General features: G+C 45.0%; 1 protein-coding gene across 4 annotated transcripts in view; it reads right to left on the reverse strand.

Moving 5' to 3' along the window:
- The window catches only part of NFATC3 (nuclear factor of activated T cells 3), a 68,909-nt gene extending 42,741 nt beyond the window's left edge, over positions 1–26,168 (reverse strand). For all 4 annotated transcript variants that reach the window (XM_080351646.1, XM_080351647.1, XM_080351645.1 and 1 more), the window contains exons 1-2: positions 25,823–26,168; positions 7,673–8,804 (exon numbers count right to left, since the gene is read on the reverse strand). In XM_080351646.1, coding sequence (XP_080207772.1) covers positions 7,673–8,804; positions 25,823–25,922 — 1,232 coding nt within the window. In that variant the 5' untranslated portion in view covers positions 25,923–26,168. The remainder of the gene's footprint in view (positions 1–7,672; positions 8,805–25,822) is intronic.
- Between the last annotated feature and the right edge of the window lie 1,463 nt (positions 26,169–27,631).

The raw sequence follows: 27,631 nt of genomic DNA on the forward strand, positions 1-27,631 counted from the left end.
TTTTGTACTGCCTTGCTCTACAGGAAGTCAGGAAAACCCCACCACCATTCCAAAGCCACGCAGCTTTCCCAAACATGAACAGCCACAGGTCCAAGAAAGATAAATTATACCTGCTGGAGAATGTAGCTAAGACCTATAGGACATATCCACAGTTGAGAGGAAGATAATGTTTGGCCTGAACAAAGAAGAAAAGAAAACTCTGTCTTTGGCAAGTATCTGGACGGCCCTGGGCTCAGCCTGCAGTACCACGCGTCTGCCGTTCACTGCACAAACCACTGCCACTAGAGCCTGGAAAGAGGAGGAGGAACGACACTGCTCGCCGGCCTCCCGCAGAACAACGGCCCGCGCGCCTGCTGGCCTGCTGGTTCATGGAGAGCCTCTACTGCGCGCTGCAGGAGACAGCCGGCGTCGTAACCGACCTCCTGAGGCACCTTTCTGAGAGCAACGGTGGAACAAGAGTACTTCCCTTTCTTCTTACTGAAAGGAAGAAATGCGAGCAATCAATCATCCGCACAAGCATTCAGTGTACAACAGAGACTCTTTCCCCCAGTAAGGTCTGACGGCTGGTCCTTCCACAGCAGCAGCATTTACTGGACAGCAGAGGACTGGTGCTGTCGGCAGTAAAACTGCCAGGAACGCAGCATAAGCCCAGTCTTTCCAGATACTTCCGCGGGCCAAGCCGTACTGCCTGGTGCTACTATGGGCGATCAACTAGACCCTGCCATTCACTTCTATAGCTACTGAAGGAGGACTCAAGTCTTCAGTCTGAAAAAGGAAAGAAAATGTCAGGATTAGAAGATACTAGAGAGAGTTTAAAAAGAAATGTAGCATACAAGAAATTTTTCTTTAGTATTTCTGGAAACCTCTTCCCCCTCCATATAACCAAATATTCTATGTCAAAATAGGTGTTCTACACAGTGAACAGACACAGTTCCTCAGAGAACTTGATATGACACACAGTCCACAGACGATATGCCATTTTCTGCAAGGCATTACTGAAAGTTTAATAACAAACTCAGTCAAGAAAAGCTATTTGCTGCTTGTGACCGCTCTCCATACAGTGTGTGCCTCAAGAGAGGTTTACTCCTGCAATGAATAACAAAAACGTGGCACCAGCTGCATCAGACTCCCATTATCTCTTAAAAAATATTTGGAATACTAGAACAAACATGGAGTCAGGAAAATAACCAAGTTTCAAGGTTTTGTCATTCTTTGAAAACAAATAGAAAATAGCAGCATGAGAGAGCAAGCAAACACACGGCGCATGTGCAGATGCCTAAAACAACCAAAAAATTGGAAAACTTTCCAAATGCCGTTCTCCACATAAATGCCATAGCCTTTGAGGCTGTGCTGCAGCAAACTGGTGTCTTCTAGAAGGAGCGGGCTAGAGAGTTACAGTGGCTCCCCTCTGCAGCTTGGTGCTTGGCACCAACACCACTTGTTTCTCTCTTAGTACTGTTCCTGCTGCCTCCGCCGCCCTCGACTTCCCAGCTGCAGTGGCACCTCGAGCCGTAGTGCACGCTGCCGCGCACCTTTCTGCCGGGAGGACAGCAGTTGCATCTGCTCCTGCTTCCGCATCGCCCTTCACTGCTTTTTGAGGGAGATGCTGTAGAGCTACACATTGAACCGGATCATTGATCTAACTTTATTTCATTCCAAAAGGTAAATGTTTGAATCCTTTTAATTTACCAGAGCCCCAGTTGTCTATACAGCTTCTCAAAAAGAACTAGCGGGAGGGTTGCGGAGCAGCAACTTCCCAGCAGCACCGTCACCCTCCCAAGGGCACGCGAACCCACAGGCCTGCATACTACATACATGTTTAAAATAGCAGAATGCAGTCCACAAACTCTTGGGGTTTTTTATACTATGCAGAAAAAAAAAAATCAAATGAGAAGAATCATGTCAGCATTTGGGAGGGCAAGAGGTAACAAGTTTACATATATTTTTAACACTTTAAATATGAAGCAATGCTATTTTTGTACCAGATGCTGGATATGGGAACTAAGCCTGAAGCTGCTCGCTTCACTGCAGCTAAGGATATGTTCTCCAGAAGATACTGTTCAGCGTAGACTGCGAGGTGAGGACCAGCAGTACAACAGCTAGACTTTGAACCCACCAGTTCTTTTATTACTTGTAAACTACACTGAACTGCAATGATCTCTGATGGTTTGGAACGTACACAAGTTCAAACTTTAGAGCTGCATTACTGTTAAAATAACTGGAACATGTTTAAGAATAAGCAGCTCAGCATTCAGAAATGAGCAAAAATTTGGTGTTAGGAAAAGACTCTCGTCTCCCCAGCCTCCAGAGCACGGCAGCACTGGTGTCACTGGTAGAGCCGTCTGAGCGCGCACTCGGCGCCCGCAGCAGCCGCCGGCTCTGTCGGTCTGCTTGGTTTGTTGGTTTGCTTTTTCCCAAGTAATTTTAGATCGAAAGATTAAAAGAAATAAGAACCTCTGTTATTTAAACCCCCTCACTTTTCAGACTTGATGGGGAGGAAAACCTTTGTAGACACTTCTGCATGTTTCATTACAAAATTCTAACCAAATTCATCACCAAATTATTGTTGCAATAGCTCGTGACTTAGTCTTTTACACAAGTTTCTCTAATTTTTTGGTTTTTTACATGAGTAGAAACCTTATTACCAATGCAGTAACCTACTAGTAAAGCACCAAATCACATCAGGAAATAGAAATCATGTCTGACAGTCTTTCTAAAACTTTCATTAAATCAAATATTAGCATGCTGTTGAAACAGCATCAATCTGTAAACCTACAAAAGTTCTTCCAGTAATACCAAGACAGTTTTATAAGCTGATTAATGCAAGCTTCCAAAAGCTCATATTCCTATCACATCAAGATTAAAGGCTTTAGAGAACAGCAGCTATTAAAGGAAACTCAGAAGTAAAGAAGGAAACCCTCAGTGGCATTCTCAGCAGAAGCCACTGCATTTAAAATTATTCTGTCAGTGATAATATTATCAATATCAATAACAGATACCTTCTTCCTCTGCAACCGTTATTTCTAAAAACCAAAATGCTCCAGGCTGCACAAACTGATGAGAAAAATACGTAATGTCCAAGCGTAAGCACAGCCAAGTATATGCACATAGGGGCCGCAGAGCTGCGAGCGGCAGCAGTCGGGCGGGCTGCGGGCTGACCGCCCCTCGCACAGGCAGGAACGATGCCCGTTTGCATCGACCGTGGCCCCGCTGCAGTGCCTACGGGACAGAAGGGAGAGCGAAGCCCACGAGTAAATCCAGTAGAAAACTTAAACCGGTGACCTTCCATTTGTAGCATTCTTCTGGGTAATCCATTGGACAAATTCCTGGGGCTCTGTGCAGACAAACTGCCAACTGGTGCCCCAGCTGAAGCACACGTGCAATTAGCTCCGTTTCAGCCTAATGATCCCCTGGATCCCTTGCTTAGAACACAGGTGGAACTGATACAAGAACTCATTTTAGGCACTCTGTATGAACGTGTTCCTGCCTCTTTGTGGACACCAATTCTGACAGTAACCTTTCAGAGATACCCACTAGGATCTCAAGATGCTTGTGAGAGTTTTTACTTCTTTTCATTGGTTGAGACTCACAGATATCCTAGAGATATTTTTTTATTCTTTCCTAGTCGCAGTAAAAATCACATTTTCCACTTACAACTCCTCCCAACACATCAAAAGGGAAAGCTCACTGACCACGCAATGGATATCCCACATCTTCTCCTAATCCCTGGTTTCTGCAGAGATGAACCAACAGTATATCCTATGACAAGTCAGTGTTGCAACACAGCAGACCCCTGAGAATCTCCAACAGTAACCAGGATCCAGTACTACAGCTCTTTGCAAGAACTGTGTAGAGCCAGGATACTGCTGTGGTTGCCCTTCGCCACCCAGAACAAAGCAACATCTTCCCCGGTGGAGTAATTTTGGAGTAAAGAACTGTGAGGCCATTCCGGTTGCCACAATGACTTATCAATAGACTTTTCAAATACTGTTTCTATTCAAAGTATCACTGTTCTACTACTGCAGAGCCACACCGAACTGTGCTTTCAGAGCACATGCAGCACACTGCCGAGTCAAATCTCTATTGTCATTTCAGAACAAAGCAGAGAGCCGAATCACACGTACAGCACAAAGGTCCCACATTAAACACTACCTGAGCTTCTCGGGCTTCATTAATGGGGTGTGTGTAAACACTACAGCATAGCCCAGCTTATTAAAAAGCTAAGCGGTTCAAAGTTCTCTTGCTTGTCTCACTTAAGTGGGTCCTTATCTTCAAAGTAGGAATTTGCAAATATTTTCACTTCAAAGTTTTGCTAACATAGCATAGCTGGTATTATTTCTGTTTCTCAAAATAAGATAAGTACTTAGCAGACTAAGTTTGCCTATAGTCCACTCTATTGGAAAATGTATTCTTAATTTTAAGACCAAAGTCCCAATAGTTACGTTAAAAATAGAACATAATTCTGTTCCTCTCCTCAGACTTCTAAGAGAGACACCTTTTCCAAGTATTTGACCATCTACCAATATATTTAAACTATTTTTCCTGAGAGTGAGCAACAGTGTCAGCAATCCCAGTTTCCTACAGTAACAGCCAGATAACAGAAACTGGAGAGTGTTTTACCTGCAACTAGGTGTCCATCACTGGAGAGATTCCTGAGCTGCAAATATATCTGTCAAAGCCTGTTTGTTCATTACCCCTGGAACAAAGAAACCACTTGGTATGCCGTCACTTCCCAGAGCTCTAGATTAAACGTGTGACACAGCAGTCGGAAGACAAGCATCAGTTTATGCAGTAGTTTTCAGATCAATGCATAAGTCTCTAAGAATTCCATGAGGGAAGACACAGTGAAAGAAACCAGGTTTTATTTCAAGACTTTGACCATGAATGAATGCTGCTTGGTTATCTACCAAACATGAAAGCACCATTTGTTCCCATCACATACTTCAGGGGTTAAAGAGAGAAAAAAGGAATGATGAGTGACTCATTTAGTTTACTACTCTGCAGAGTGCTTACTTGCTTGAGACACACATTACGTTATCAAGATCTGCTTTCCAGAAACTACCTAAAACTTACTGTTCCACCAGCCATTTATGCTAAAGGTTGTAAAGAAAACAAACCAACACACATAAAAGCAAAAATAACAGAACCCCCATCATTTTCAATTGCATCATCACTGAGCACTCGAACAGAATGCCCCGTGCTACCTAAATCAGTGCTGGCCGGGTCTGTGATGGCTGCTAACTCCACAACACTGCGAGCACTGCTCTGCCAGCACCGCACAAACGGTATCGTATCTTCAGTGACAAGTCCTCACCAAAGGTATGGTATGGTATGGTATGGTATGGTATGGTATGGTATGGTATGGTATGGTATGGTATGGTATGGTATGGTATGGTATTAATTACTCTTTTTATTCTCCTTGATCAAGTTTATAAAAAGTATTTTCAAACAGACATTTTTTAAAGCACTTTAATAGAAATCTTACAACTGTCAAACTGTTTCAGAGGAGAGGGATTTGACACAGAAAAGCTATAGACACTGTAACTGAGAACATCCATTTCTATAAAATAAGGATAGATATCACTTCAAAATACGACTTGCTACTCATCTTCCTAATACAGCAGCTTTGTACTTGAGGAGTCTGACTGGAACTTAAACCAGAAAATCTTAATGGAATACATCAGTCTTGAAGAGCTTCCCCATATTACATAGTTTCATAAGTACCTACTAAAGGTAAATTCCACAAAGTTTCAAGGACGTGGGGTGCACTGAGGAGATTCCCGGAGCACACTAACCCTGCCAGACGGTGCCTCACTGTGAGCAAGCGGATCGAATTTAGATCTCTGAATATGAATGGAATCTAGGGAGAAGCATCTTCTCTGGTATTCTTCTAGGCTATTTATAACCTAGGCTGATATAGGCTATCTAAATAAGAAAGTGAACTTGAAGCATCTATGTTTCCCTTCCAACAGCCTATACAGAATGTGGAAAAAGAGTGAGAGAATCCAGTTAGTAAAAGGATCTGAAATAACTTTATGCAAAAGCCTGGAAACAGGTGTTTTAAAGAGACTTAGTGAAAGAAAACTTGAACTTTTTCTGAGAGTAAAAGTCAAGCTCTAACAGTAAATGTACAAGAAAGTCACAAAATCAGCCTCTTCATAAAATGCTGGGGTAATAAGCAAATGGCGATGTCAGATGTACTATCACTACCTTAAGATCCCCAAAGGAAAGGAATTTCCCAGTGGAGGGCAGGGAAACCTGAGACACAGGGACAGCCATTTCTCATGTGCCATCCTGGGGAGGCTGAGGGCAGAAGAAGGAGGTCTCCTACATCACAATAACTTCACTGCTGAATATTCTGTCAAATGACCGATTTATTCTGCCATTGGAAGAGTGCTCATCTGCCGAGGCACCTGGGTACTGACGTCAGACACCTTCACTACCTCGTTCCTCTGCGCCTGTGTGACAGCAAGACTGCATTGGTTCTGCCCACTGTCACCTGGCTGGGCTTGTCCTTGACAAGGAAGCAGAAACCTGACTGGGGCACATGGCAAATATACAGTTTTCATATGCTACACACTGGTAGATTATGGGTTTCCGTGACCAAAAAACAAGCTACCGTCTAACAAAATGGTTTGGATAGCATCTGAAATATGACTGAAATGCTCAAAAGCATGTTACCTGTTTTTAAGTTTTGTTAAGTATTGCACATTTGCTGAACTCAAAAAGAAGAGGGAAAACATGGTCAGGACTTGGCAGATAAACTAGATTACAGGTTTACCCAACTCTAGATAGCATTCAGGGAAGAAGGTGCTGTCTGCACGTTTCTCGCCATGTCACATGCTCAAACGGACGACTGCAGCTGAGGAACCCCAGTGTCTGCCGTTCAGCAGCACTGCTGCAGACCGGGTTGTCCCTTCTACTCCAGCTGCTGCACTGCGCTGGCAAAGTGACTCCAGCAGCTCTGCCCTTGGAGAGATCACAGCACCGCTCCATCAAAAAGTAACAGAGTGGGAAGGAGGGCGAATTTTTCCCCCAACTGAACTAGTTCCCTCTCCTGAGCCTCCACTAATCATCCTGCTAGTGCATGACAGGACTACAAAGGAAAAGAGTTAACTCAGCACCACAATGGTGAAAATATCCTTGGAGCTACTGCCCAGAAATTAACTCTTTCTGGGTGATTTTCAGTATAGCATGCACATTTATTTTCTTTATTCTATTTCTAGAACTCTAACAGACAAAAGAAGCAAAGTAAAACCAAGTAAAAGCAAATAAATTCCCCACCTCTTTTATAGTCTCACAGCTTTATAAAATCAGGTAACTCAGGTTCCTTTAGGTATACCAAAAAGTTAACTGCTCAGATTAGATGGAACTGCAGAGCACGCACAAAATCTGCAGCCATTTGATTCGGCTAGGCTTTGTGAACGTATGCAAACAAAACTTTTAAACACAACTCATCGTATGCTACATCTACTGTACTTTTTTAAAGAAGAAAAAGGTGGGCATTTGGTGTCACAGCCTTTTTCCTGATGATATCATCTACTTGCCTACAAGAAGTTTTCTTGAAGAAGTCTAAATGCAGCACTAAAAGATAAAAACATTTATATGTGTAAGAGGCACAGGAGGGGAAAAATGGGCAAGAAGCCTTCTGAAGGACTTTCTAGTCACTTACCGGAATATTGGAGTATGACCAGGCTTTGGTTTGTTCCAGGTAAAGTGCGAAGGAACAGAAAGAAATTGGTCTCCAGGCAGATCTTTCTTCAAGGTGTGCTGAGATCCAGAGCAGTCATCTGCTGCAGTTTCGAGGGATGACGATAAGTTACCCTGCTCTTCAGGACAGATATCGATTTTTCCAGATAAAGTGGCAGTCTGATCCTCTGAGGTCTTTCTTGTTTTTAGAGGAATATCAGTCTCTGTACAACACTGAAACGGTGAAAGGCCGGAATTTAGGCCTTGTACATTATGGATGGAAGTGTTTAGCCACGTGTCTTCTGTTATGCTTCCTCTGGGAGAATGGCCAGGGGACGGAGTTGGAGAATGGTGAGGAGACAGAGAACCAGCATAGCAAATCTCAGCACTGGAGTGTCGTCGTTTCCCACAGGGGGATGTAGGTCTTGATGAGGGCCTTGATGTTGGTCTAGGGCTTAGCCAATTTTCATCTGTAATACTAGTTCTAGGAGAATGACAGGGAGACTGTCTAGGTGACAAGGCATGCCCAAATCCGTAAGGCTGCTGCCATGACTCCTCACCGGGACCTCTCGGAGAACCACCAGGAGATGCCAAAGGAGAGCCAAGGGTAAATCGAGCAGCTGCTTCGTTTAGCTCTGAGTCTACATCATCATAAACATGGGAAATGGATTCACAAGAAGATGCATCTGAAAACCAACTTCGGGATGAAATGCTGCTGGCAGGGCTTGGACTAAGGGATGATTCCCTGTATGATGGCTCAAGAGGAAGATAGAGATGGTCCCGTGAAGGCCTTTCCATATACTCATTTTCTGTGCCATTTGTGTGCAATTCGTCTTCATTGGCTTCAATTCCTTGGTGACAGTTGGGTGAAATGGACGTGATTTGAATACTGGGGCACTCGAAGGGTTTGGGTCCACCTAGTGGGCTGTACTTGGATTCTGGTACCTCACAAGTTCCTTCATAGTTCTTATGGCTCTGAAGTCTTGAAGGTGGTGACAGAGGAGAGGAGTGAGGCTGCAGTCCATGGCGAGGAATACAAATTGGCTGATTTACGGAGGATGATGGTTGGTCTACATTAAAGATGTATATGGACGCACAGTCATCTGACTCAAGATCTGAAAACAAAACAAAACGAAAAAGGAGAGTCAGAACGCAATACTTGGAAAATACCATAAAGAAAACCCTTTGTTTCCCAGGTATGGCCCGTTTTCAACATCCTACACATCTCGCCTTACACCAGTCACACACACAAAAGCTCATTCTTCATTTTACATTTTCCCCAGCTGTATTTACAGCTAAATATGACTACAGCACGGTTTTATGTCACCAGTCTTGTTTTCAGCTATATTCCACAGTTCATACACATCTTCAGTGGCTGAAAATATAATACACGTAGAAAATGGGTTTAAAAACTTCAGAGTATCTAAACTGGAACACTCAATTCAAGCTTCATCTTTCATAACTACATTCCATTCATAATTAAACATTTTTAATCATAAGCCATTAAAAATCATGAACAGGACTACGGTATTTTCTGCAAGCCCACTAGTCAATACTTAAAAGCACCAGAAGATTGAATACATAATATTCATCTCCTTTAACACTAGAAAGCATCTTACGGTGACTCAAACGTCAATGAAGATTATAAACAACTAAAAACATGCAATCAAAAGAGACCTACCAAAGAATATTATTAAAGATATTATAAAGAATCTTATTTTAAATATATTTTTGGCTGCTTAGAAAACTCTCAAGTGCCCATCCAACAGAATGGCATTTTTCAAGTGCAGTCTCATGAAGTTTGAGCACGACTTGTTCACCATAAAAAAGACAAAGTATTCTCAGATCTCACTAACTTATCCAAAACACAAGAAATATTCCAAAGAAAAACATGCAATTGAGAGAAGTGCAACTGATTTAAGTGCCAGTATGAGACATTTGTCTCAAACGAGAGTAGAAAATGGTTTTATTGTTTTATAACCACTATGCTTCCACTCCCTTTTCCTTCCCCTTGTAAAATAGATCCTCCCTGTATAACCATGTAAAGTAAGTATGCAGGAGACCTGGGGTCTGTCCTCTCCTAGCAGATGAAATCAAATGGACTTGGACCATCCCCGCTAGTCACTGAAACTAGTCTCCAAGCCTGTTAACAATATTGTCTCCACAACCTGAGTCATTTGTTTTAATGCTGAATCACTTCGAAAGCTTTTGACCCATCACTAATACTTAAAATAATCATTGAAATGATACAGTTTCTAGTGCTTTGAGATATAACATCCAGGCAGGAGGCCAAGTACTTTGGGTCTTTCTATGACAAAAAAATTTATCGGTTAATGAAGTAACTCTATTATCATTTTCACTAATCGCAATCAGCTTAAAACGAACTAAACCAGAAACAAAGCAAACCAGCATCTCCTCAGAGCAAGAGGGAAGCGTTTCGGCTGGGGAGAAAGCATGCTGATGCCAAGGAACGGACTGCGCTCATCGGACTGGAAAACCACAGAGGCCGAAGGCTGATGGGCAAGGAGCAGCTCTCGTAGTAAACTACCTATGAAAGGAGGCGCAAAAGTACATCTAACACTAGTACTATGTAGTTTTACAAGCAGTGTGATTTTATGTATATTACATATAGTCATATATAACAATTATACACATTATGTAATAATATAATTGACTTCAATTACATGTGTTAAGACCACAAACAATTAACAGAAAATACATTAAACCCCATCAAAACTGCATTTCCCTATCCGTTCACTAGGACAACACACTCCCAACTGAAGTTTTACACAGTGGTTTTCTTTTTGCCGTTTCCCACCACAAGACATGAAATGCAGACAGCAGCTAGTTACAGGTTTTCCATAGCTATCCGTATATTCACGTGCAAGATCACAGACGTCCTCGTTTCCTAACTCAGTATTGGAACCACAGGTCAAGGGAGGAAAAAACAATTCTAATAAAAGTACTTGTCCAGCTACTCACAACTCAGAAGTAAAACACTGATAGGTACAGAAATTGGGAAATAATAATAAAAACATTATAAGAAAACAACATTTAGAAGCATTCAAGTCCTATGTGCAACCATTTAACGTCATTAATGGCTTTAGGAACAGCAGCAGCACCGTGTGCTAAAACTCTCAATGTTGCAAAGAGCCTTATTTCTCTTGCAACAATAATCAAGAAAGCTTAAAATATTTAAGACAATTTGTCCACTTCCAATGCCCCTGGGATTTACAAGAAGCAGAGGTACATTCAGAATTGAAGCTGAGTGGAGCTGAGGTGCAGCGGTCAGCGTGGCACAGGACCGGGCAGGCAGAGCGCCGCTCCACAGCGCACAGCGAGCCGGCACCGCTCTCCCGTCACCCTGCCCAGCAGCGCACAGCTCGCCGGCACCGCTCTCCCGTCACCCTGCCCAGCAGCGCACAGCGAGCCGGCACCGCTCTCCCGTCACCCTGCCCAGCAGCGCACAGCTCGCTGGCACCGCTCTCCCGTCACCCTGCCCAGCAGCGCACAGCTCGCTGGCACCGCTCTCCCGTCACCCTGCCCAGCAGCGCACAGCTCGCTGGCACCGCTCTCCCGTCACCCTGCCCAGCAGCGCACAGCGAGCAGGCACCGCTCTCCCGTCACCCTGCCCAGCAGCGCACAGCGAGCCGGCACCGCTCTCCCGTCACCCTGCCCAGCAGCGCACAGCGAGCCGGCACCGCTCTCCCGTCACCCTGCCCAGCAGCGCACAGCTCGCTGGCACCGCTCTCCCGTCACCCTGCCCAGCAGCGCACAGCTCGCTGGCACCGCTCTCCCGTCACCCTGCCCAGCAGCGCACAGCTCGCTGGCACCGCTCTCCCGTCACCCTGCCCAGCAGCGCACAGCGAGCAGGCACCGCTCTCCCGTCACCCTGCCCAGCAGCGCACAGCGAGCCGGCACCGCTCTCCCGTCACCCTGCCCAGCAGCGCACAGCTCGCTGGCACCGCTCTCCCGTCACCCTGCCCAGCAGCGCACAGCTCGCTGGCACCGCTCTCCCGTCACCCTGCCCAGCAGCGCACAGCTCGCTGGCACCGCTCTCCCGTCACCCTGCCCAGCAGCGCACAGCGAGCCGGCACCGCTCTCCCGTCACCCTGCCCAGCAGCACGCACGCACGCTCAGAGGACAGGAAGCTAGAACCTAGAGCAAGAGCTATGTGTGTCATGAACACCAAATCCCCAGAGCATGCTTAAGACCACAGAAACAATGTATCTGTAAGTCTAAATCACCCAAACCATTTCCAGACATGATCAATGAACAGGTAGATTTTAGTCTGCAAATGCAAACTCTCTCCCTTATAGCCATGTGTTAAATAAACTATATAAAAAGGACAACACTAACTACCAAGGTCTTTACAAATCATGTAATTAATTCTACTGGACTATTTACTAAAAATTAGTTTTGTCCTATTAAGGACATTAAGAGAAAATCCAGTCTGGAAGAGCCCTCTAATCAATTTGAAGGAACTAGTGAACATACCAAGATGAATATAATTTGTGTGAAATAAAAGGAAAGCGGGACAGCCAGCTGACAGCCCTTAAGATGGGCCCAACACGGGGCTTCGAGAAAGCACGGTGAACAAAGGCAGGCAAGCCTTACGGCAGGCAGGTGCCAGGGAAAAGGCTACGGAGAAGCTCGAGGCAAAAAATGGACTTAAGGAAATCTGGTTACTTATTAGGAGAGATATTACACCCAAACAACCCTATTGGCGGAGAAAAGACAGTAAATAAGTGAAACTGGCCAACTCATGAGGCATTCTCTGTCCAGAAACAGAAAGCAGCATTCACGAAACATAAACTAGGTCAGATTACTAAGGTAGAGCACAAAAACTACCACAGGCACATGGGGGCAAGATGCTAGACAGGATAAACACAGCAAAATACAAAGACCAAGAGAACCAGTGGCATTCACATCAAAAGCTGCCATGACCCTGAAAAGGCAGGTGTGTTGAATGCCCTTCTTCAGTAAAGTCAACGGAGTGAACCGCTAACAAGGTTAACAGCAATGCAGAGTAAAGAAAACTGGACTAAATAAAAGGTTAAAAAGCACTGAAGAATTATGGTCCAAGAAGTTTAACTTCAGTTTTAGAACTAGTAGTAATAGTTTATTTGTTTCAGTAAGCTTTACAAGGAGACAGGAAAACAAAACAAGAAGTCCATGTTAGCTAAGAACAAAACCACGTCAAACACGTTTTGTTCCCTGCTCCATGAAGGAGGTCTTCTGGACAGCTAGCACAGAAGGAAACTCCGCTCTCACTCCCAGGGCTTTTAACACTACCATGCATGGAGAAGCCACCAAGTCTTTAGAAATATAGTGAAGCCTTCTTCCCCACCCTGCTCTGAGATCAGGTTTACTGCTGAGGGATCACAGAAGTTACCAGATGCCCTATATTCACATAGTGTATATAAGCTATATAAAGCTACAGACTTCCACTGCAATCTTACATCGGGTGTCTGTGTCACCCTTTATCAAACAGAACCAGAAGATCTGTTGTGTTGAATGTACATTGGCTACTGCTGGAAACAGGCCGGTTTACAGAAGCTCCTGTTCAGTATTAAGACAACGCTGGCTCATCCCTTACTAAGCTGCTAACTACACTTCAACATAAGCTAACTGGAAAATATAATTAAATAATATCCACAACTGCTCCTAGAGCACACTTTGCTTGCTATTTGCCGTATCAGACTGCTTGCCCAGCAGCTGTTCGCTCTCGGTGGTGCACCGGCACGCGCTCACGCAGCTGTGCAGCAAGCCAGGTTTCTCCGCAGAAGGAAGGTCAATTAATATCAAATGTCTGCACATAAGCCCTGTGCCAAAATTATTCAAATCTCATTATTACTCTAGGTTTGTAAGCCCATAAACAAACAGGTCCAGATAAGAGCAGTTGTTACAAGGTACTAAGATAGTGCAACGGGACCTAGGTCTTATAAAAATACTACTGCGAAAACAGGATCAGTAATCAAGTCCTTTAAATAGCCTGAGGAAAGACTTGAGCGTTGCCACAGCCACCGTGTGTGTTCTAAGGCGAGTCATGTAACCTGTCTCCACTCCCAGAGCTTAAAAAGAATGACAACCTCTTCTGTTTGTCAGTGCTGTTACCATCACCTCTTTCTGAACACGATGGTATTATAAAGAATGTCACAGAAATACCTGCAAATGAGAACAAAAAGCATATGCAGCTCCATTTTAAAATTTTAATATTCTTCTTATTTGCAGCATTTCATATACCTCTTGGGATGAAAGAAGAGACTTAATCTTCACAAAGAACCCCAAAATAACAAACAGTCATAATTTTCCTTTAGTACACTTAAAAAAACCCAGAGTTCTTGTTGGTACACTAACACTAAAGTTCTGTTATTGGATATTTTAACTTTGGTTTTCCATTGCAAGCTGTAAGTTCTCCAGAGACATTTCCTACAAGCTTAAACATCAGTTGTAGTGGACAACTTAAAAACACAATTAAAAAAAACCCAGAAAAACCACAGAAATGCTTTAGTTTATAAGGAGTATAACGTATTAGTAAGCCACCAAATATGGTAACAAAATCATATACATTGTGAAAACAATTAAGATAGCAAGGTGGAGCAGGAGGAAGACACATCCTTGTAGACCAAGTTTAGCAACATGCAAAACAGTAGTGCAGGTTTAAGTTTTCAGAAGAGGATGATTTATAACAATTGTCGTTCTAGGAAGGAGCTCTCCCTGTTCAGTGATTCTGTGCTCTGCTTCGTGGTCTATGAGGCGACTCAAGCCGGATAGATTTTACTGTCATCAATCGTGTACGCTCGGGGCAGCCCTGTCGAGCCCTCGCAATTTCACTCATTTCCTCATGGTAAGCAAGAGCACTGGAAATGTGCAAGGAAAACACCAATCTTCTTAATAGTGGGAGCTCATCAATGAGTCTCTTCCAAATTCTAGTCTGGACAAGAATTAATTATCCTCAGTAGAAATGCAGACAAATATTGAAGCTGTACTAGCTTAAGAGTGAGAATAACACAGCACATCAGATGTTTACAACGGATACTGAATAAAATAAGAACATACTGGTTCTCAGGGCGTAACTACACGTTGTTTTTTTCAGCAGCCACTACCCTCCCACACACATTCGCACACAAAGGGGGAGGGGAAATGAGGAGGGAGGTATTTTTAACCCGGACGATTTTGGCAATCAGATCTGCAGAGCGCTAACATAAACACCTGCATATCTACAACTGACAGGAGAGCAGGTTTTAGCACATGGGGAGAAGGGAGCACCCAGGACAGGAACTGCAGGCGTTTTCACCGCCAAATGAAAACCTAACATGCAATGAAACCGTTAGGCCATAGCCTGTTTAAACTAGAATAGCATACCTTGACCCTCACCCTGAAGTAACAGAATTAAGTTCCAAATAGGCAAATAACAGTCACGAAATTTTATTTGATGTGTAAGAAAAAACAGACTAAATAAACATGAAAATCAAACGCATCTGCTTAAGCCATAAGTACTTTTCAGAAAATCATGTACTTCTGCTGCAGCAAATGGAGTTAATCTTGGTTGAGGAGGCTTTCTTCTTCTTTTTTTTTTTTTTTTTAATACAAAACACAAGTTTTTCTGATCTTTCATAGCCGAGTGCAGTGAGATACGTTGATAAAAAGTGATGCATGAGGCAGTAAAGAATCCAGCTGGTAACTGTAAGGTTCAACAAGAATTAGTCATTCTACGTTCAGTTACAGGAGCAGAAAATAGCAGCCGGAAGTGCTGGGTAGTGCTTACACCTGTGCCCTCTCCAGCCCTCCTGGTATTTTTGGTTGTTTATGAAGCATGACCTTAAATGAAAACTTTGTAGAGCTTGTGGTTTAGTATTTAAGAATTATTCATTAATACTCATAACAAGTTAAAAAATATATTTACTTGTGCTTTAAAAGAAAAAAAATAAATAAAACTCAGAGTTTTCTGGGCCCCTCTGTGCTGCCTGTTGTCCTCTGTGGCATGGCATTCAAGACCACTCTACTGCATAATACCCCTGTAGACAAAACGGAAGCTCTTGCCCTCCAGTTTGATGAAGCCGCATTTGCCATTCGGTGTTTGATGGAAAGTCAGCTTAACGCGACCCAGTAGCTCAGAGATATAAAGAAATACACTATGGCCTTTGGAGAGATTCTTAAAATGACAAAATACATCTGTGCAGTAGTTACTAACACATAGTATTAACAGCCTAGTTGCCACTGCTGCTCTGAAGATGAGATACATCATTATTCGCTGTGATCGGCTGTTAGGATCTGTGACATGACGGCAGCCCTGCAATCCCGGAGCAGCTGCTGCGTGCAGGCATGGAGCTGAGCGCAGAGCGAGCGCTCCAGAACCGCACTGCTGCGCCTGACCCGCAGGAAGAGGACTGGTCTTACCGATAAGTGAGGACATCAGGCAAACACTGATTGAAGAGAACAAGGGGATTGTGTGCTGTAGGCGCCAGCTGAAGGTTGTCCAGATTCTTGGTACTGCAGGCCAGTTTATCCTCCACAAGGTAACTCTTTTTCTGTTGGTGCAAAACTAACAGGCTCCATATAAGACTCTCCAGTCATTTAAAGTTCTGGTTTATGCCATACCCCTAAACTGATATCCTCACCTAACTACCTACATGGATGCCTCTACCATGAGGTATCAACTTCTAACACCAATGAGCTTGCTGACAGCAACCTGCTACTTTATAGCCTCCGGGTTTACAGTCCGCTCCAGTCCCGAACCAAGCACTGAGCACAAGGCAAGTTTCCAAGATCAGAATGTGTAAGTAGGGCCATTGCAAACAAATAAGACAGACAAGAAACGAGGAAATTTAGTTTATGGGAGAGTATGATGACATAGGCTAGGGTCTTTGTGAGAACTGGTAGAAAAGGAATGCAGTAAGCCAAGGCAAGAAGTTTGAGTGGGGAGAGGTTACCCGGTGAGAAGAGGGGAGACTGAAATGGGGCATGCCTCTTTGTTCATCAACCAGCGTGACACGGAGGCTGAGAACCGGCACTGACAGCACCTGAACAAACCAGTTGGGGAACTCCTCACACTTCAGAAAAATTACACTGTACTTTGCAGCTGTCCTACACCACGACAGGCAGCAAACCGTTCCACAGCAGGCGATCCAAACCATTAATAGTACAGCTTTTCACCAACAGATTTTAGAATACAGCTTTAATATGCTGGTGCACAAACTCACAGGCTCTGTACATCAAAGGACTAAAAAGAGCCAGAATGATAATCTGAAACTTCCCTGTTCTCCCAGCTGCTCACATGAATGTAGGACGAGAAACACCTTAAATTCACTTTGCTAAGATTGGCACAGTAAGCCTAACAGGCAGAGAGAAGAATTAAACAGCCAAATGAGAATGGGGAGGCTGAAGCTGAGCACAAACACCATTTTTTCAGCAACCTTCAGAATGATCCCCAAATACAAAGGAGACCACATGAGCACGCCTCATGACTGTGCCACATGCAGGCCCTGAAGCTCTGCCCCCATTCGGAGTCCTCAACAGCCTGCGTTTATCCCCGCAGCAGCGCGGGTTTCACCGCACTCTGCGCCTGGGCAGCCTAACCGCCTGCCCCAACCGAAAAAGATAAGCAATTTGAAACCCTGCGTTTGACAAATTACAATAATGACATGCAGAGACTCTGACCTAATCTAAAAGAAGCTACGCAAAACACAAAATGTTGACAAATCTTCTTATTGGTTATTTGGATTAAACCACACATTCTCTTGTGGCCTTGTCACTTGAGTACAGTTATCCCAAATGACACCATTAAAGTCTTTTGTAATCATACAGTTACTCCATCTCCTTTGTGGTCTTTATTTAGGGAACAACTACTAGAAAGCATCTAAGATACACAGGAGTAGCCATAAATCATTGTAGATGCTATTACAGCCCATTATGCAGCCATCAAAAGCAGTGAATCATTGTCACTAATGGTTAATAAATGCACCCTGAATGTGTTATCAGCTCCTCATTCCTTTTTTAGAGTATGTTTTCATTTTGCGTATGAAGATACAAAGGGTTACTCAGTAAAACACATTTACTTGGAGCGTAACAGTTTGTGCCCTGTCCCTGCTACAATGAACCATACTCCCATTGCCTCCGCAGCAGAGTACAAATGCTGCGTATAGCTGAATTTATGTTTAAGTGGTCTTCCTATCTTTTCTGTTTACAAAAACCATGGGGAAAAAATAGAAAAAAAAAAACCCACAAAAAAACATTTTTCACAGCATTTGTTGTACAAAAAAAAAAAAAAGTTGGCCAGTAAAAGATGAAGATTGTCACTAAGCACTGAAGTCAAAGGTATTCGCCTCCTGCAATCTTGAATAACCTCATACATAAGAAATGGAAAGATCTCAGTTTGAAAGGACCTAAGAGTGAGTCCAAAGAGGAACAGCTACAATATTTAAAAAATAACTCTCTCCATCAACCTGTTAAAAAACCAACAGAAAACCCAAACTCCATCCAGCAATTTTGCTATATTAAAAATATTTCTCATTGTTAGAAGTGATGACTAATATTCAAAATGCATTCTCAGAAGCTATTTTTTAAAGGAGCAACTGCTATTAATTGAAATATTAATATGAATAATATGAGTCTACATTTCTGGGAGTAAGAAATTAGCTCCAAGGACCTGTTCATGTTTCTACCTACAAATGCCTTTTATGCAGCCTCAAATGAAGTTTAAAAGGAGCCCAAAACCACGCCACAACACAACCCCAAACCAAACTCAGAGGTCTATTTTCATGAATTTATTGCTGAAAGAGTGTTTGTTTGTAGTCAGATCCCCAGAAAATTGATTTTTCTCTCCCTCCCCCAGGTACACAAAACTGAGGACTAGGCCTCCCAAACAAAACTAACAAAAGCATCTTCTCTTCTTCACACCTATCGTCCTTTGTCTGAAAAGCAACCATAAGCATCCAGCGCCACCGAGACATTTAATCAGAAGCGTCACCTACCTGAGTCAGCGCGGCTGCCCAGCGCACCCCGAGCCGTGCCGGCGGGCACCGAGGCGGGGCTGACCCCGTGCTGCGCACCTCAGGCTGGAACTCGCCTCCCCTGCGGGACTTTGAACAGCTCCACGACTATGTTTTTAATGCTCTGTTTTGCCAGTATTTTACAAGAATGCTCACAGATGGACGTACTAAAGGTAGACAAAAATGTTGGCTTGTGAATAAGCTTACTGCTGCCTTGCAATTTTACTTAGCCTTACCGATCATTTCACTCATCTTAAATTCCACTGTCATTCGAACCCCACATGGCATGCCTGGACAAATGCAAGGACTTGGATGGTGGTTTACAGGCTGGGCTTACTGCCAAGCCTGCTCCACGTACTTCCCTGGCCCGCTGGGGCAGCTTTAGGCAACAACTCCCATATTTACGTTATTGCTGTGAACAGCCAAACCACTGCTTACTATTGACCCAGGCCCAATTTACTCTCCTTTCTCACTCATTCACAGCAACGTTACTTATTTGGCTACTCTTCAGGTGGGATGTGACAAGCTGCCTGCAGTTGTACAACACAAACAAAAGCAAAGAGACCATCGTGCTTTAAGCACTTTGAAGAAAGAGCTTATTTCTGATTTTCAGAAATATGTAAGATAAAAGCATTAGCACAAATGCTTTTGTACCATGCCCGTCTCCCAGATCTCAGCTCACAGGATTTGTTTTCATTTGCACTGGACCCATAACTCAGATGGAAGGGGGCAGAGGGTGAGATGGGACTATGAATTCACACACAAAATAAGGGACATTCTGTCAAGGGATCTTTTTCAAAACCTTGCACTACATAGTGACTCACTACATAATGATCCTCAATGCACTATGAGGATCCAAAAAACATACGTCAAACCACACAAGTTATTAAATTAGATCAGGTGCAACTACAATTGCCTCGCAACAGCACACAACAGAGTATGCTGTTTTCCCAAATGGTCTTGTCCTGGTCAAGCTTTATCCAAATAGGCAAGCCTTCACTTTGCCAGCAGAGTGGGAAAAAACCCAAGACATTCAAATGTCTCAGCTTCCCAGGATTACCATCTGAATCTGTTACTCTTAACGGCCCGGCAACTCTAACTCCACTGATCGCAGATTTGACTTTAGTAGACATTTTCCTTAGGGTCTTCCTCAGAATCTCTCGAAGTTATCTTGAAGTCACAAGGCTCTTGTCACAGACCCTCTATTTTCGATCAGATGCAGCTGTTTGGTTTTCCCTCCTCCCGTCCCTCCATCAGCAGATTATATAACCACAGCCTATGACTGACTTGCATTGTGTCCTTGCGTGTCAATCCTATACATGCACAGATACCAGCATCCACTAGCTTGTAAAATACAATTACAGTAACTAAATTTCCCTCAACTGGTGGTTCTTATCACAATACATTTAATGCTCAATATCTAATAAATAAATAAACAGTTCTGTTAAAAAGTACCATTTATGTCTAGGGGATAACAAAAGAAACTGACTCAAGCAACTTGTCCATTCATTCCTTTCTTGAAGTTGCACCAGTTGATCCCAGTCTTAATCCACATGAACACTGTTGTTTAGCAAACGTTTACAGACCAGTACAGACAGCTGGATTTACATGGATGACTCAAATTGTACATGTTAACCACAGAATTACCATCCTGTGCAAAGACTTTCTCTCCTAACAATTTATATAGGCAACCAAATCTAAACAGAATAAAATGACTTTAAAAAGGAGTAAAACTTCAGGTGAACCACAAAAGTGAGCAAGATGGTCTCTTAAAAAGACTTCAGAAGATCACATCTTGCAAGCTTCTTGTAATCAGCTAAGGAAAGCATTATTCGTAGCAGTTCTGGATCACAGGTATGTGATCACAAAAAGGAATTTCACCAAGAACAACCCTCAGTCAGCTCACACATCAAGTTCATGATTTTTGCCAGCATCCAGCCCTTGGTTTTTCCATTCAGTCTAATTATGACACTACTCTCTTTCCTACAATAACTTGAATTTCTTAGTATTGTTTACCTTAATTACCATTTTAGGGAAAAGAACAAAAAGTTCAAGCACACTGCAAACTTCTGTAAGGAGCTTAGGCTGTTTTCTACTCTCTACCAGCAATCCCTGACAGCAACGCCTGTCACGAATACACATCTAAGAAGTGAAGAATACTTTACATATGAATTATCAAGGCAAAGGTATAAAGTCTAGTATTGTGATGGTGTTTCACTACAAATCATTGGGTTGACGAATTTTACTACATAGCTAAATTAAATGACGCATACATGGTGCCAGTTTTTGCTCCGGAGAACTGTGTAGCTGCTGAGGAAGAGCTCAGCACCTGCCATCGCTCCAGAGCGCTCGCCAGCCAGCAGGAGGTACCTGCCACGGCAGGCGGCTCGCAAACACGCACGCACCGAAACGGAACACGGAAACCTGCGACGGAGAAGAGGAGGTAGCGCTCTGACAGTCACAACGGTGAAACGTCTATTTCACTCTTCATATTCAGTAACAGCCTCAAACCAATAAGCTAATAGCTCTAAACTAGACGCAAAAACCTCAAAGGAGAACAAGAGTACAGAAGTTTTTGAATATAGTAAAGATCCAAATCCAGATACACTGTCCTTATCCAGAGTGAGGCCCCAGCTCCCAAAGATGTTTTGAATTGTCACTAAATTCATCACAGAGCTGGGATATTTTTCCTAGTTTTTATTCTGTACTTTTCAAGAGAAAAGTATGAGAGGTTGTGAGATTAGTCTGTAACAAGGTTACTAAATAGTGTTACTTAACCAAATATTAAGTCACAGGAAATACAGAGATCCTCTTTTCAGTTTGTTTCATGTTATCATTTCCAAGAAAATAAAACAGATATTTTGAACCAAAAGTCCAAGGAGGGTACTTTTATTGGTGCTTTTAAAACACTCATAATCTGGAAAAACAGATAAAATCAACTAGAGATGATCTGCTTATATTGAAAGACCTACAGCTTCCTCACAAGGGGAGGAGGAAGGGTGGGCGCCGAACTCTTGGGTGACCGATGACACAGCCCAGGGAACGGCAGCAGATGTGCCGGGGCAGTGGGACATGAGGAAAAGGTTCTCCCCGGAGGCGCTGGACACCGAACAGGCTCCCAGGGAGGGGTCACGGCCCCACTGACAGTGTTCAAGGAGAGACTGGACACCGTCCTCGGGCACACGGGGTGACCTGTGGGGTGTCACTGCAGGGACAGCAGTTGGGCTCCATGATCTGTGGGTCCTTCCAGCTCAGGACATTCTATGATTCTATGTAAGAATTCCTCCTCCTGTGTTTCATAACCCAGGAACAAAAGGTGGATATTAGGGTGAAATTCAACACTTTAGTCTGTTTTACTGGGTAATAAAACCTTTGCCTGTCTTTCATTCTTAGAAGAGCTCATCAGAAATAAGCGGTATATTTCAGACAGGATTCTAAACAGCAGGACCAGTAACTCATCTATCAGAATTTCCTAATTAATTAACTAATAAATTTTCTGGATATGGAACAGTTTGCAGCCTAATTTTAGGTCACTCCCCATTTCACATACCAATAGGAAACAATTTTGGATGTTACAGAACCTTACAGGATCCTGAATACTCAGCTTAGTACTACAAACCCCAAGTTCTTTAAAGGTCCCTACCTTGTAAAAACTCGCTCTTTAAAACAGAAGATGAACCTTTAAAATAAAAATTTGCGTAAAAAAATAATCATAGCAACTTGTATTTGCTCCTCTTTCACAAAGTTTGCCATTAAAACAGTATACCACATCCTCAGCCATTTTTAACAGTAGTACAAAGACCTTAATAAAGTTTATTTTCTTAATGCTTAATAGATTCTAGGCAAACTTCCCAAAATTACACTGGGGGTATCATTAGGAAAGTATTGTAGTTAAAGTATTGTAGTTAAATTCAATTATTTGTCACATATGACATCTCCAAAATCTCCTCATTGAAAAGACCAAACATGGTGGCACCTCAAGCACATTAACGGACAGCCAGTTCCACCCCAGCCTGCTTCAGCAGACCGCACAGGACCCAGGTGGCGCTGGAATTCAGATGCCTACTTAGGCATTTCAAATGCAACAGATATAAGGTGGCAAGATGCAACCAGATGCTACTGCAAATAACCAATCCAGTTTGCAAGAAGGAGTATACCAAAGAGATTTGGTTCACCTCGGAGTGCTCTATAGCATTACCTTTGGTCACTGGAAGCCGGAATTATTTTGTCAGAAAATACAAAGCTCACTGGTACCTAAAACTGCAACACCTATTTTCAGTGTTGAACACTACAAATGGAAGTGGTAATTTCTTTCTTTGGGACATGGACACTAAACTAACAGAGAAAAGGAGAGCAAGATTTTGCAGAAGGTTCTTAATACCTAATTTCCACTTAAAAGTCCCCAAAGAGCTTTTGACAACCTCTTATTTAGCAACCACCTGAGTAAATTTTTATTTCAGTTCACAAGCTATATGAAGTGGGCTACCCCTTCAATTTCAAGTGAAGTACACTGCAAACAGTGCAGTATTAGACTACAGACTTCCGAGCATCTTTAAACCATCTTCCGTACATTCCCCTCTCCAGCAGGAACGACCATGTTCAGATCAAGCACACAAGCACTACTGCAGAAAATCAGTCTCAATTCCTGCCCCTTAGCACAAAACCAGGGATGCTAGTTGTACTATTCTGCAAACCTCTGAAATTGTTCTGTATAACAACTCGGAATCCCGGTTGCTTTAATTTCTCTTATTGTCCCTTTCGTGCCATTAAAGGGGTAATCTACTGCCTAGGACTAGCACTTTTGCAGTGGTTCAGAAATCAAAAGTATATTAAATGAAATTGAAGAATAGCTCACCTTTTCTTGCTTTTGATTAAAAATAGAGTTAAAAAGAAAATATATACCCATATAAAATAATAAAAAACTCACAACACTACAGTAGTCACAGCATAAAAGAAAGCATTACCGTAGTTTTCTGTTATTTACACAAGAACTTAGTACTAAGCACTTCTTTCACAAGTATGCCAACCCGAACTTCTAGAGACATACAGCATGAAGCTTGAGAACACGCTTTCAAGTGTTCTCCATGATCACGGAAGACTTAGTAACTTCAAAACTATTTATTTCAAATTAAGGAACTTGTCCCGTGATCTACAAATTTTACTGTTAGTGTATATTAGAAAAAACAAAATGAAAAAAACCCACAACCTTATGTTTGGGGCACAACTGACACTTTCATTGAAGCAAGTGATAGGGGATTATTAAATATATGCTTTAGGGAGATCTAAGGACTTTTGTTCACTAATTAATGTACCTGGAAGAGGGAGGAGGGAAAAATGCATGAAATCTAGTTCTTTGTATGTAAAATACACGAGCAGAATCAAGGGCTAAACTCTGGCAATCCTTTTAAAACAATACTTGGAGGCAGAGACCTGTTCTAACCCCTGAAGGCCACACCTGCGCCTGGGGGGCGAGATCAGCTCCAGGGCTCCACACAACAGGGACGCCCCTGAGCTACGGACGCAGGTTACAGTTCCTGACAGTCACAGCAAACCCATCAGTCCACGCTCTGAATACCACATTGTCAAATCTACCTTAAAAACAGCTTCAACTTATCAAGCATGGAAAATCCTCTATAGTCAGAGTTAAGGAACGCTACCAAAATACAGATATTATAAAAGTTAACTGAGTACCACTAATATTTCCAGTTTTCTGAGCAACTTCATTTCTCATCTATCATTGACAAAGAAGCATATGTGGAAAGAATTGAAATAGGGACGTCATGATTATTTTTGTTGTAATTTATTAACATTCCCCATTGTTTTCATATGGTAATGCATTTATTTGGCTAGAAGAACTCAGGCTCCCTCCCCAAAAGCACCATCTGCTATTCCACTAAGTTGGAAAACAAGCAAGAAAATATCCCCTTATCTGAAGGAATTTGTAAACTAGATCTCAGCATCAAGAAAGTTGGAGATTTTGTAGAGAATGAACCCCAAGTGTTGGCACTGGATTATATACAAATAGTATCTAACTTTGTTTTTCTAATCAATTTATGTAGACAGCCGAGTCAGAGAACAAACAACATGGCTGCATCGTTTACCCTGGATACAACCACGTTCAGAGCTATCTTATCGTCTAACCAATTAGACTTAAAACAGTGCATTGCCAATTAAAACTTATTTCAAATAGGTCAGGAAAAAAGCAGGCAGCCATCGAACTCTGGTAAAGCCACACACGGCACAGCTGGCTCTTATCGATTCCTCACATCACAATTTACAGGCAGCACTTTATTTTCTGCAGTTTAAAGAAACACGAGGTTTTTTTAAAATAGGATTTTCAGGCTCCAGTACTATAAAACGTGATAAAATGGAAGGGCTCTGAAATGCGGGTATATATGTACATTTGGACCCAAACAGCCATCAATCACATCTCAACACGCAGCGCTTGGTCCATCCACACACACACAGGCACGTACACAAAGTTTGTAAGAACAGACCGGTGTAACTGACGCGTTACAGAGCGAGGCTCAAACTTTCCTTCGCAGAGCCCCAAACGCGGTCCAGCCCCATTAATGCTTTGTTGCCCAACTCCGCGACCCGCTGGACCCCGGCGCCCCGCTGGCCGCCCCCCCCGGCCGGGGCAGCGCCGCGGGCCGCTCAGCGCTGAGAAGCGGATGGCAGGACGCGGGGCCGCCCCCGGTCCGGGGGGGTCAGGCCCACCCGATGCACACCGCTCCCTGCCCCCCGGAGCCGGGGCCTCCCCCCGCCAAGCCGCAGCGCCCCCGGGGAGGCTCCTCCCGCGCGACGCCACTTCTCGGGTTCTTTTTCCCAAAGAAAGTTGGAACGGCGGCGGGAGGCCCGAGAGCCCCGGCCCGGTCCCGCGGCGGCATCGCGCCCGCCGGCCCCGGGGCGCCCCGCAGCCCCCGCGTCCCGCCAGCGAGGGGAGCGGCGCCGTGAAGCGGCCGCGGGCTGAGGGACGGGGAGGCGCCGCTCCCCCGCCCGGTCCCGGTCCCAGTCTGCAGTCTCCCGCCTCCCGGGGCAGCGGCAGCCCCCCCCGCCCTACTCCGAGGAAAACAGGAAGCCGACCCCCCCGGCCCGCGGGAGCGGAACGGCCGCGACCCGGCTGCGGAGGAGCGCACCTGCAGGCCCCGGCGGCGGCCCGGGGCCGGGCTGCCCGTCCTCCCCGAAGATCAGCCTGAAGTCGAACTCGTCGGTGGCGCCGCAGTTTGCCGTAGTCATGGGTTTGGCCGGCGAGGCGATGCGAGACCCCGTCGCCCTGCCGGGCCGCGCCGGGCTCCTGCCGGGCTCCCGCCGGCTGCGCTGCCCGCCGCCGCCCCTCAGGGCCGCCTCATAACAGCGGACGGCGCCGCGGGCCAAGGGGAGGGGGCGCGCGGGAGGCGGCAGCGCGAGCGGCAGCTCCAGCCCGAGCGTGCGCTCCCGAGCGCGGCCGCCTCTGTCACTCAGAGCGGAGCGCGGCCGCTCCGGGCCGCGGCTGCCCCGCCCCCGGCCGCCGAGCCCCCGGCAGCGCCCCCCCCCGGCAGCGCCCCCGCCGCCCGCCCGCCCCGCCCCGCCCCGCGCGGCCCCGCCCCGCCCCGCCCCGCGCCGCCCGCCGTTGGTCCCTGGCGGTGACGTCGGCGACACCAGCGGCGCCTCGTGACCCGCGCGGACGCCGCCGAGGGAGGAGGGACGCCTCGCGGCACATCACGTGGCACCGAGAGCTGGCCTCGCGCCAGCCGCTCCCCCCAACCGCGCGGCCTGCCGGGGGTTGTAGTTGGTTGGTCGGCCGGGAGCTGACGGCCAATCCGGTGCGGCCAGCTGAGCACAAAGGGGCGGGGCCGCCGCGCGGGCTGGGGTGCCACGTGTCGTCCCGCCGGCGGGCCGGGCCGCTCCGCCCCCTCCCGCGCGGCCAGCGGGGAACGCGCTCGGGGCGTGGGACCCGCCCGGAGACCCGCCCAGAAACCCGCCCGGAAACCCGCGGTGACGGCGCCGTTCGTTCCTGCCGCCGTTCCTGCCGCTCGTTCCTGCCGCTCGTTCCTGCCGCCGTTCCTGCCGCTCGTTCCTGCCGCTCGTTCCTGCCGCCGTTCCTGCCGCTCGTTGGCGACTCGGGCAGCGGGCAGGCTGGCGTGAACCTGGGAATGCGGCCTGGGTAGCAGGTGCTGGCTGAAGGAGCCTCAGCTGTCAGCCACTCACCTTCCGGGCTCCTTGGAAACACTGGAGATGAAGCAACTATGAGGAGACTAATTAAAATCCTGTTTAGCAACGTATTCCATCAGCAGAGTGAGCCAAGCGGTCATTCGGAACAGCACAGGCACCTCGGAGCGCTCTGCCTTCCCGGCAACGTACCCTCACTGCTTGTTTTGCCTTGCATTAAGTTGAAAGGCAAATAAAAGGACAAAAGAAAATGCAGAATTTAAGTCACTCTTAGAGCAGGAACGTCTGTTCCCAGCACTGTGGGAGCCACAGCTGGCCCGGCCTGTTTGGAATTTGCAGTCTGAGAAATCCTAGAGCACCTTAATGTACCGTCACTGGGTGCCGTGGAGTTAGCAAAAGATTGATCCTCAGCCTGTGTGACACAGGAGGATGTTTGTGTTGAAACCTGGGCGTTGATGGGAATTAAACTCCTACTTTCAGCCAGTCACATTTGCTTATAGATCTTTATGTGAGTCTTAGTTTTTCTTAGTTATGGACTATGAAACTCATGTTAACCAGAAATACCATTGCTGTATCTTTTAGACATTAAAGGACTAGGTTTAATTACTTAGTTGAAAAATTAACTGAGCTAGAGTTAGTGTGTCATGACTCTATGGTCACATGGAAATTATAGGCTTACCTGCTAATACCTTATTATTCATATTGTTTAATTCATATATGACTAATTCAAACTGATTCTGTGCACAGGGTTTTTTGTGTTTGTTGCTGCGCAGATGGATCCAAACAGGCATATCATA

This window comes from Nesoenas mayeri, assembly GCF_963082525.1.
Source record: "Nesoenas mayeri genome assembly, chromosome: 12".
NCBI lineage: Eukaryota > Metazoa > Chordata > Aves > Columbiformes > Columbidae > Nesoenas > Nesoenas mayeri.